This window comes from Ciconia boyciana, chromosome 3 (genome assembly GCF_034638445.1).
Source record: "Ciconia boyciana chromosome 3, ASM3463844v1, whole genome shotgun sequence".
Classification (NCBI taxonomy): Eukaryota; Metazoa; Chordata; class Aves; order Ciconiiformes; family Ciconiidae; genus Ciconia; species Ciconia boyciana.
This window is the reverse complement of record NC_132936.1, coordinates 73,005,565-73,017,884: the sequence shown is the minus strand read 5'-3', so window position 1 is coordinate 73,017,884 and position 12,320 is coordinate 73,005,565. Positions and strand designations below refer to the sequence as shown.

The window sequence follows — 12,320 nt, the reverse complement described above, 5'->3', positions numbered from 1 at the left end:
AGACATATGGTCATTTAGTAATTTGGTTATACCACTGAGGATTCTTGTTCGTACTGCAAGTGTCCCCAACACTGGCACTTCTGAGTCTCTTGCTGTCTTTAACATCCTTTCCTAGTCTTCTGTTCCTCATACCAATCAATAGACACTAGCAGCCTTTTTGTGTTGCAAACAGCTTTATTTTAGCTGTTGTATTTTGACTCTCCACTTAACTAGGATTAGCTTTAAGTTGAAAAGAGCTTTCTTTGATTCTGGATTCATAATTTTTGATCACTTAAACTATTCTTTTTTATTGTCATTTTTATCTACTTTTGCCTGACCCATAACTCCCCCAAAACAACTGAATGCTTTGAAACGAGGAACACATGGGATTTTCCTTTGTGCTTCATACAAATGACTATTTGGTAGTATTCTTTTACCTGTACTAAGTGCAATCCTTTCCTAATCCCACCAGGTTACATATGCAACCAATGACTTCTAGTCCTGGTAACTTATGGCACACTTATTTATCATCTTGAGACTTAAACCATTGTCTTGCACTGGGGGCCATGACATCCATATCTGCAGATGAACTTGTTTAGAGCTAACTGTGTTAGATGTCTCTTTTTAAAAATAAATAAATCTTTTCATATATAAAATGGATGCTTCTAGAAGAACTGGTCCTATTTTCTAGTTTGGTTTTGATCACTTACACTGGCCATCTTCTAGGACTTCGAGAGAAATACCTGATTCATACAGTCTGAAACTTTCATACATCTGAATTCTATGGTCTTCTTTCCCTCCTTTTCCTTCATCTTTCTCTTGCTGTCCTTTCAGGTTGCTTCCAAACTCACTATACAAATGATGGCTTTAACTTTTCTTGCTATACTTAACTTCTCCTTTCTCTCCCAAACATAAAATCTAAAGTAAAAATCAAACAAACCTATTTCATTATTTCCCAGCACTGTGAATTTGATGCATAGTGAGGATGAGGGACAGCAAGCTAATTTGAGAATTGGGTTTATGGTGGGAAGCTTATCCATAGGGCAACTATTGCCCTTTAAATTTTAAAGCCTCAGACAAATGTTTAGTTAGTAAATACTTGTAACAATGTCAGACCCGCTCTCGCTGTGCTGGAGGTGCTGTCCTCAGGGTCAGCAGACTAGAGTGTGCAAGCGTTCTTCAGCTGCTCCTGCAAAATCCAGCCCTGTGGCTTAAGCTCCTGTGGGAGGTAGTTTGGGGGGCTGTCAGACCTTTTCCCTGGTCTCAGTAAGGGATGCTCACCTGTTTGTTTCATTCACTGTTGGCAGTGATCACCTCTGCCAGAGCCTAAATAGCAAACAGTTGGAGAGGTTGTAATGTCTTAAACTATTACAGCTATTTACTACTTCATGCATGTCAGTGCCCCAAGGTCTTTTGCCAGTAGCCTGCAAAGAATTCATGCAACCTAAATAACCACAGGGCTGTCTTCCAATGCAAGGTTGAATTTAAGTTGCATTAAATAGCACAGAAGCTAACTTTGGTGATATTTTTGGACTTTTGAATACTCAAGCAGAAATCAGCTCCTGTCCTGCCTAGATTGTTAATGCAAACTGGAGATGGTGCTTAAAAGGAGAGTGTCCATCCTCCCCTCCCCCAGCTGTTTCAATTGATGGGTGTTTGCACCTGCAACCCCCACACCTCTTCTGTTTTAGATTTTCTGGAGGCTGCTCCCTGTCAGTATGCTTCTTGTGGTTTCTCCCCCCCCCTCGTCTGCTATTTGCAACACCTTGTCTCCCTCTCACTGGAGCAGAATATGGCAGTGCTTTGGTTTCCTTGCACAGCCTCATGGTGGTGCTAACAAGACCCTTGAAATACTTCAGGGTCTTCAGCTATGTACAGCCCCTTTCAGGCTTGCCCCAGTCTAATCTGGATCTAGCTGCTTAATTGTAGTAGGATCAACCACACTTATCTCACCAATAAAATGAGGCAAATAGAAGACGTGACTGTTTCTTCCTTCCCTCTGTCATTACAGCTGTTGTGGAGTGGTCATACTCCTGACCTAAGCACATGTTTTTCATGCTTGACATAAAACTCTTGAGATCATGCAGGCACAGTAGTTCAGAGGGGAAAAAATGCTTTGATTATGTTTGTTCATTCAGCCAAAAATAAGAGCAAGAGCTACCTTTTTGGGCTTCCCCTCTCTATTTGTGTTGTGTATCAGAATTCAAATCTGCTGTGAAGTGATGAAGAAACACATGATCTTTTATAGAAAATTTAACTTAATTGAATGCCAGTATGTCAGACACAATTATAGTCGCTCATTTCTGAAGTATTCCTAAGTGGGGTTTTTTTGTTATGGCTTTCGTTGATGCAGAGGAGCTGTGTTACATCTTACACCAAAGCTTCAGTGAATTACTAGTACAGTTGCCCTCTGGACTGATGGCAGTGTGAACCTTGAAGGTGTAGGAGAAAGTTGATTTGAAGAAGATAAGAGTGAAGATGGATAGAAGCAAGGATTTCTCCCACATGACTGGTAGCAATCAGAGTAAAACTAACCTTTCAGGAGTGCTCAGCTTCAATGAAGTGTGATCACAAAAAAGCATTATATACCTTCTAGAGAATTTCCCCTCACTGTTGCCTTTCAACATCATTTCAGTTGGCCAGAATGCCATGCCGACAGGCAAGAGTCCAAAATGTGTATCGGACAAAATATTCAATGTGCTGCACAGCAATTTTGAGCACAGACATATGCACAGTTGGCACTTACGCAGGTCCATGGATGTGTATTTTGATAAGTTTACAGTATTAAAGATAACTCCAGGCACCCTATCTTAACAATATTTATAGTGAGCTGCTTAGAGAAAATGTTCAGGAGGTTTAGTGTTTATTTGGTGAATTTCTTGTTCTTAGTGTGATATGCGAATGAGTGTAGAGTTGAGATAGTAAGCTACTAAGTAAGTGTACCACTGTTATGGATTAATCTTTATCCCTTCCAATTTTGATCGCTTTTACTGAATATCTTTATAGTCTGTGTAAGACTACTTTTCTCTCCTCTTCCCCCTGTTTAAATTGCTAATGAGTCTATAGCATTAGGTTAGAAACTCCCTTATTGCCAGACTGTGTTACAGTAACTACTGTTTTTATGATTCATCTCAGCAAGTGCCCACACTTCCTTTCTGACTAAAATGCATGCTGAAAGAGTGAAACTGCTAATTGGGCAAAGGATGTGCTTCATGTATTTTTATTCATCAGGTCTAACAGCCTGCATGGCTGTGCTATTGTGTTCCTGCATGCTTTCCTTCAGAGGGGGGGAAGAGGGAACTCAATCATCCTACTTCTGTCCTTCCTCCTCACACCCAAATAAACGTTAGGCAGTTGGCATTTTAGCTGGAGCTTCTGATATAGGTAGTTCTTTGGCACTTTGGTACTTAACTTTCATTAGATTAGCTTGAGCTAATATGTTATCTTCTTTGCTAATGTTTGGACTCTTCTTTTATCCAGTAGAAGAGTAATTTTTGGTGTTACCTGTGGCAGTTGCTATTGGAGCTGTTAAATTACTTTGCAGTTGAAGGTTTTGCAAATTGTACGAACCACCACATTTTTGTCAAAATGCTTCTTTAAAGGATCTTGAAAAGCGTTAGTGGGGTACAAGAAGAAAGACAGCAGCTGCTGGGGATAGTGGTGGTCTTGCTTCCTCCTGACTCTCAAATCCAGCCTCCCCTTTGGACGCTTTCAGGTCCCTGCTTTCATTCAGGAGGTGCCAAGGCGATGCAGTGCCAGTGGGCTGATCAATGACAGTGTGCTTGTGGGAGAGGACAGACTTGCAGTGCCCATGCATTGCCTTGGTTGGAGCAGGGGCAATGGAGGAGCCATGTGTCTGTGGCACTGAGGCTACTGTGAGGGTGGGACTTGGTGTGGGGGAGAGGCTGAGACCAGAGTGTTTTGTATGTGCAGTGAGGTGCTGCTTTACCATTTTGAAGTGCCTTTTATGATGAGAAAATGCAAAAAATGACCAGCAGAATATTTTTTTGCATAACTGTAAATGCAATAAACAGTGGTATCTGTGGACAATGAATTCTCATTGAGATTCCAGAGCTCAAGGGTCTTTCAAAATGTGAGGACTGCTGCTCTGACTCAGGGAACAACGTGCCTGATGTGCTGCTGATGCAAAGGGAGAAGTGTACAGGTGGAGGAGGTTAAAAAAAAAATCCCTAAAATACTCTATGCCTTAGACTTCTTGCTTCACTGCAGGCACTGGAAATCTGAGCTCTTTTGGTGGGGCATGTGTGTCATCCTTGCAAGCCAACTTTAAGCAAGGGAGATCTTCCATAGTGTAACAAAACAACCAGTCCAATCAAGAATGTTTTCAAATCAATTTCGTGGCTTGCTGTGGCTTTTATCTACTTCTGCCCTGACCTCTTCTTCATCTTCTTGCCCAGTACTGTGAGAATAGCATGACTTGGGCTGCTGGGCATGGGTTAGTAACACAGCTCCTGACTGTGAGGGAAGGGTTGCTTAAGAGCTGTCACCTCCTGCGTAGCTGGGGCTTGGCCTTCTGCTGGCCTGGGAGCAAGGAATCAAGCCACCGTCCCTTACTGATTTCCTTCTTGCCTGGCTCCAGGCAGATGGGGTTATGTGTGCTATCACTAGGCTGCTTTTGAGGTTAGTTAAAGGATATCTCTATGGACTAAGTGGGAATTTTTGCTTTTCAGGAAGAAGAGATGCCAGATGTAGAAATTGACATTGATGACCTTCTTGATGCAGCCAATGAAGAGGAGAGAGCTCTCAAATTACAGGTATATCTTCTAATCTTAAATTGGAATGTAGCTGAATTAATACATCTGGGTCTATATCTTGTGTTTGATTGAATCCACTGTAAGCATAGAATTAGAACTGAGAGGTTCCTAGATCTGAGCTTAGCATAATTTACTGGACTGTACAAAAGTAATAAAAATCCTTTAGGATAAAAAACTCTGCAAGGTAGGTGATGACAGGAGTAAATAGAAGTTCAAAGAATCCAGTAATATAGGGAGATCTGCTGAGACAGATTAGACTCATTCTTGTTTTTACAAGTATATAAAATAAAGAACAGAAAACATAGGAAAATAAAGAACAGTCACATAGAAAAATTGTGGCTGAGAGTCAGTGATGATGACCAGATATTTTGTGATTCACTGCAGCAGCAGAAATACACATGCATGCATATACAGACCAGAAATCCTCCCTTGTCCTTAGGATACTGGAAACTGTTTCTCTGTCTGTACTAGCTAGAAATTGGAACCCATCCAGTTATCTTGGAGTAACTTGTCTAAAAGCTTGAGGAAAGGATAAGCTGGTCAGCAACAGGAATTAGTAGGGAAATTCAGAAGCTGTCTGCTGAGATTATATGATTCAAACCAGCTCTCTAGTTCTTTGAATCCTGCTTGAGGTAAAAGTTAATGGAAGAATGAGGGGGAAAAGAAAATAAACATCACTGTCTTAATAGAGATACATATATCTAAATCAAGATATAAAACCAATATGAGGGTCTCTATTTATAATCTTTTCAGATGCACTAAAGGAAGGAAACCTGTCCCAGAGCAGTGGTTTGCCCTCAGCTCACTTCTGGGAGGTGACTAACTTGGTGCTTAGATGCACCACATCTGATGGCACCCTTTTCTCAGTGCCCACTGTCTAGCCACAAAGACATGGGGCATGGCCCCAGGCTCTTTACTCAGCATTCATAAATAGCTTTCCTGCTTCTGCCTAAACTAGCTGCTGTAGCCGCCCGACCTAGCTAACATCTGTATTTTTGCATTACAAAGACTGTGGTGCCCTCACAGAAAGCTACCTTTCACATGTGTATTGCTGGGAGAAATGTTCTTGGATTCTCTTCTTCTCAGTTTTTCTTGGAGAGAGGGATTTTGTACCTTCCAACCTGGAGGAAGAAGCCATCATTTCTCTCCCATTGCAAATCATTCTGATCCACCTAGGGAGCAAAGGTATAACGCTTGGTTTTTAGTAGCATCTTCATCCAGTGATTCCTGGTTCTTGCTCCTTTTCTTTCCCCACTCCCTTGCCAAGTTTCATACTGTAGACTTGTTTATGTTCACTGTTATTCTGTATTGGAACTGACACTTTCATATTTTGCTTCTAGGAAACTCTTGTAGATTGCTACAAACCAACAGAGGTAAAAAGACTTTTCTTAAATACTATTAATAGTGTGGAAAGTGTAGCTATGTTCAAGCTAAAGTAACTTTTTTTTTATACTTATAACGTAAATATAGGAATATTAATGGGGAGCTGATGGGCTTGGGGCTTTATATTCTGGGAATGTTTGTGCCTGTCACTTGACTACAGTAGGAACAGGATTGGGCCCTGTGGAGGAACTGCTGATCATTCCAGGTGAAGTATCAGTGTTGTCTTCTGTAACATCCTTATTGACTTTACTGATGCTTAAAGCTGTCATGTTGCGAGAGAACTAAACACAATTCTCATCAGATGGTTAAAACCCTACTATATTGCATGAAATTTCAACTTGAGAGATGGACTGTGTGCTCTTCAATGTGAAGCCATTGGTTTTTATCTCTGACAGTAAAATTGTTTATCCTGGGAACTGTTACGTAGATATGCAACTTGGCTAACTGATTTTGTGAATGGACTTGAATACAAACCTGAACAAGCAGGATTTAGTTAAAAGTACTCAACTTTCAACTTGAATATCCATTAATGTGTCCAGTACCAATATAGCCTACTTCTCATATAGTAATGTGTGCTTACTAGGAAGAGTAAATATTGTAACAAAAGCTTGGACTCATTGTAAAAAAAAAAAAGTCTAGGTTGTGGGTCAGTTTCTTGGTTCAATTTAGAGTCAGTGCTTTCCCACCAGTGGCTGCTGCACAGTATTTAAGAGTGGGTGGCTTACAGGATTCCCCTAGTCAGGGATCTTTCAGCTGTGCGTGACTAGAAGCCAGGCGTTTGGTTTTTGAAACAAGGCTGCATATCGCTTGGCTCCTCTGTAACATCTGTAGCTGTAGCTGGCATGGCAGTTCACAGGAAACAACATCCTGGACATGTGTGCTCGACTGCCCTCAAGGCACTTGGATCAAGGTGAGATTTTAATACTGAACTTGTGACTTGTCTTTTCAGCCCTCTGCTGATGCAATGGAGGCAGCTTCTTTACCTGAGAGAATATCCATCTTCCTTGACAGTCTTTTGAGATAGCCAAGTTGGGAGGAGTACTTAATCCACTCTTCTGTGAGGGTAGTTACCAAAATGGGAGTCATTTCCCATGACCGTTTTCACAACAGCAGCTTTTCTTCTTCATCTGTAGGATGATAAGCCCAGTAATAGAGCATGACTGCTGACTTAGGCCACTTAATAATAGTGATTTTTTTTTTTTAATCTGCCACGTGTGGACTAAGAAGAGCCTTTAAGTTGGCTTAAACTTGCTATATGAGGATCCACACCTTGTCTAGAAAATCTGCAATCCTTTCAAATTTGCAGACCATTCAAAGCTGTTGAGGTAATTGGTTTGTGAAAGGATTTCTAGAAGATTTTTGTGGAGAATGGATCTGAGCTGATGGAATGTCTCCTGACCAATCAGATACAGTCAATCAAGTGTACTAGGGATTTTAGCATCACGAGTTAGACAGACAGTTTGCAAAAGGCAGTAATCCCTAACTGGGGAAAAATTTGTAATATGTCTCTACTATTCAGAACATAAGCTTTCTGCCTGTACTATTTTTCCTTAACTTGAAGCTTTTATCCCATCTCTTAAAAAAAAAAAAACCAAACAACAACCAACCAACCAAAAAAAAACCCACAAAACCCCAAACCCAAAAAACCCCCCCAGCCCCCCCAAAAAACAAACCACCAAAACCAAACGTATATCTTGAGTCAGTTTTGCTTAGTGTCTTCCACTTAGACTAAAGGTTAAGGAAAGACCAAGGGATTCTTGCATGTATTCTGGATTGACTCTTCATCAGAAGAGGCAGAGTTATCCAGGTCACTGGAAGGGTAGAAGGAATTCTCAGCCTCTAATAAATTGGGCAAAGATAGTAGCTGACAGAAACTTATGAGGAACTGCTATGAAACCCTTCTAAGGGAAATACAGCTAGACTGATGAATGTGCTCTAAAATGTTAAAAGGTTTTTTTAAGGTAGCAGTTAAGACTTGCTTTAATTTGTATGGAAATATGCTTAACGTGGGACCCTTGTTGTAAGAGTTGTGTAGTTTACCCAAACAAGGCAACTAAAGCTTAATAAGGAATGTGCACACAGTCAGTATGATTTTGGGGTGCTATTTAAGTTTACGTTAATGATCCTTAAATTAAAATGTTGATTTGCTAGTCAAGATTCATATGCAATGTGACTGGTGTGTCATTCAGCCATTAGAAATTAGTTTTGTAAAATGTGCCAGAAACTAAAAACAATTTCTGGGCACAATTTGCCAACTTGGCTTGTTTGTAGAAACATATTAATTAAAAAAACCCCAGTGGCTAAGAGATACATTTGGTAACTAGCAAACTGTAAAGTATATGTTTTTATTGGTGTTAATACAAGTCAAATATTGCAGTGATTTATACTTCACATCCTTTTACTTGAGCCACAGTCTCCTTGCTCTGTGTAGTTAAGTTGCACTTGTTGAAGAGAAGTTGAGTAGCTGCCTGACTCGAGGCATAGGCTTTGGGATCTCAAATGTGGACGGTGCTTTGACACATGATGATGGTCTTCCTACCACGCAAAATTAAACAGTGCTAGAAGTATTCTTCAGACAGTTTACACTTTCTCTGCTTCCCCTTCTCTCCTGTTACTATCATACCTTGTTCAAAAGTGGTACATGTCATACATGTCATGTAGTCTTGACATAAGACAAGGCTTGACGTGAGAGAACAGCAATTCATTTTTAGGACTGCACAAACTTAAAGGGTGTGCTATCGGCAAAATCAGTGCCATAACCAAATCTTGGATCTGAACTTTTGTGGTTGAAAAGGAGCAGGGAGCAGCAGCATCCTCCTGTATCACTCGTGCCAGAGCAGCCAGTGCTTCACTCAGTGCCATACGTCACCCAGACCTTTGTCAAGTTGCTGTCTTGGTTCTGTCCATGCGATGGAGAATCTTAATGTAGGTCACAGGGAATTTTGAGTCTCATGTTAGCAGTGAATGTAACAGATTTAAATATAATCTGTAATCTTGATGATAGGGTTTTGATACTTGACAATAGACTCTCCTTTAGAATAGGAAGACTGTTGTGGGCATGAAATCAATGACATTTTGTCAAGACGTATACTTTGAAGGAGGCTGGCTAAATCTGTGTTACTGTATCTCTGCTATTGGTAGCAGCAAGACCACCCATTTAGACTGGGCTTTGGAGAAAATCTGAAATATTTGTGGCTGATGTGAATTTGAGCTTCTGCCAGTGGGGCTGCCAAAGTGATGACAGGAGACTCTTAAACTACTAGGGGAGAGAAATCCAATGAGTGGGAAATTCTTGCTTACTGACTCTGAAGGATGTGGTTGAGCTACACAATGTCTGCAGATAACTAATCTTTGAAGAGAACTGGATAAATTAGATTTGGGGTTTCTTCACTTCTTTCTTTCCTCATAGAAATATACTTCATAGAAATATATTTCTCATAGAAATATAAAGCTTCAGGTGAATGGGCTAGAGATCTCTCCCACTCAGGCAGGCACGATTAAATCTATCCAGACCATCTTGTTAGTATAGTTCTTCAGTCAGTGCAAAATAGGATAAAAAGGAGATGAAGTCACATCATAAAAGAAAGTTATTTTGCTGGGAACTTTTAAATAACAATTTTCAATATGAGTTCCAAACAAACTGTGTTAAATTGCTGTGCATATTCTCTGGAGAATTTGGGCAGAGGTTTAAGTCACTGACTACTCAGTTACTTCAGTGGCTGGACTATTTCAGCAGCTTTTAACACTTAATTTTGAGAAAGGTAGAGATGCATTTGCTTAACTACATGTTTCTCCAAATTTAATTCCTAGTTGGAGCAAATGACAGGCTTGTGATGCAGTGTTTTAGAGGGGCCCAAGCACTGTGGTTTTAAAACTAAAAACTATTTTGAGTATGTCTTCAGATAATGTATGTACTTAGTATGCAGATATGAATAGAAAGCTTAACCCTTCTGAAATGGAACCTGTAAAATTTTGAAGGATTTTTTTTTTTTGGTCCTACTGTGTTATGAATTCTTTCAAATTCACGTTACTGTTTGTTTTTTAATACAGTCGCAAGGCAGCAATACGAAGGATACCCATTCAAAGCAATAGTAACTAAAGATGTGTCCTAAAGCCTCAGTGCAGTGTACTGCCATACACCTGGGGGAGCCTAGAAGCTCATAGACCTTTATTGCAGCTCAGCTGATGGGTGGTAAATTATTAAGCCACAGTAACTCTATTATGTGTCCATATTACTTGAAATCAAATAGGACACTTTGTAGAGAAAAAAGTTAAGAAGTGTGCATATTTAGAAGCCATGCAGATAGAGGCATTTCTAGAAAAACATGGTTTCTTGTTCATCCATTTGACCACTCTGAATTCAGTGAACTGAAACTGTTTATATGCCTGCTGAGATTTGCCCAATATTGTACTACAGTGTTGGAGGGAATTAAGCTTGCATGTTTTCGTTTCAGCAAGTACTGATGAATACAACTTACAAATACCCATAGTAGTATTATAAGAATAGAGGAGAAAACGGTGATTTGACAAGAATAAGCTGTGCTTGATTACATGCTGCTGAATTGGAGAATAACTGGACTGCATGTCTTGACCATAGCTGAGCGCTGTGGTATTTAGTCAGTGCCTTGTACAGGGCTCACTGAGAAGATAAATTGCTGCGTATTGTCCTCCTCTGGGCACTGATGGTGCCATGGCCTCACTGGAGAGGCCATACCGATGGGATTGTTCAGCGAGGCTACAGAGATGCCACACTAGTTCTTGCTAATAGAAGGCAGCTTCTTGCCCCGTTCTCCCAAAGCATCTGTGCCTTGTCAGTTCTGTTCTTCCTGTATGATCAGCTTCAGGTTTGAGCCTGTGGGGAAGGGAAGGTGTTTGGCAGTAGGGTTCCCTCTTTTTCTTTCTTTTTTTTGTGTTTTTTTTTAACTTCCCATTCAGATAGCATTTTTGAGCTATTGTTTAGTTTCTTCCCCCAAGTAGTGGTGGAGGTTGCTCTCCAGGCTGACTTCACTTTTTTACGTCCAACCAATCAGGCACTCTCCAGGAAATAGCCTTGGGCAAACAGTCAAGCAAATCTTGATTTTTGACTTGGCTGCCAGGAAGTAAAGCTGTGGAGGAAAGCTGGTTTAGGATTCATTTCATGCTCTAGTGAAGCAGGAGGACTAGAAACCGTACATTTTGGTTTAAGAACTAGTCCTATAACATGTATACTGTTTGTGGAAGAGAAATCTGGAGAGACAGAGTCTAATTAGTCTCCAGAATTAATTGGAAGATTTGAATAGGAAGCCTGGAATTCATTGTCTGTCAAATGACCTCATTAAAACAATGAATCACACCACCAAAGCAGAGAGGTGAAGTGGTTTCCTCCCCTTTCCTGAATTATCATTTCACCTTTGTTTGTCATCTTTATTTTTTTTATTCTGCATTAGATGAATGCTTTTGCTGAACTGAATGCCTTTGATTCAAGGGAAAGCGTTAGAGAAGGGAGAAGACAAATGCCTAAGGCTGAATATAGATGAGTTCAAATGGACTATAGATTTAGTCTTTGTCTCTCATTTAAATTTGCCTTTAGAATTAGAAAGAAATCTTCTAGAAACAATGATTTTGTATTATAAATTAACAGGACTCTCAATACTTGTAACAAAATTGTATTTAAAGGTGGCCTCCTTGCAGAAAATCTGTAAAAAGAATTTAGACTGGGTTTGTGTACATTTTTGCCCCCTATTTTTTTTCTCATTTACCAAGGCCCAAAGTGCTGGTATGGGATTCTTCTTCTATTAAAAGTAGATGTGACCTGTGTATTTCTGGCTGTAGCCCTCCAAGGAATAATTCATAAGTTCCTGAATCTTTAGCTGAATTATTATTAAATGCTTTCCAACTCTGTGAATTAAATAAGTATTATATAAGCATATATAAGCAGATAGTCCAACCTGTGTTACAGAACTACTTTTAACATAGATTGGTACATGGTCAGCTTTCAAATGCATGATGCTAAACTTTAGCTTATCTCCTAGAGGGGATTTCAAGAAAATGCTCTGTGTAAGGTGATTTTTGTGTATGAGGTTGAGATAGATGTGGATATTAAGCCTCAATCGGATGTCCACAAGGAATAAAACTGCAATTTGAGTGATGTTTAAAGAAAACAAACAGGTATTACTGTATGTCATAAAGCTGAGTTGGTTAGTT

At 40.0% G+C, this 12,320-nt stretch overlaps 1 protein-coding gene across 2 annotated transcripts in view; it reads left to right on the top strand.

The window, feature by feature from the left end:
* PPP1R14C (protein phosphatase 1 regulatory inhibitor subunit 14C) overlaps positions 1 to 12,320 on the top strand; it is a 55,252-nt gene that overhangs the window by 38,746 nt on the left and 4,186 nt on the right. Inside the window, exons 2-3 of one of the 2 annotated variants that reach the window (XM_072857945.1) lie at positions 4,671 to 4,754; positions 6,095 to 6,127. In XM_072857945.1, the coding sequence (XP_072714046.1) occupies positions 4,671 to 4,754; positions 6,095 to 6,127 (117 nt within the window). Of the gene's footprint in view, positions 1 to 4,670; positions 4,755 to 5,840; positions 6,061 to 6,094; positions 6,128 to 12,320 lie in introns of those variants that run through there. The other variant, XM_072857946.1, reaches the window with a different exon arrangement.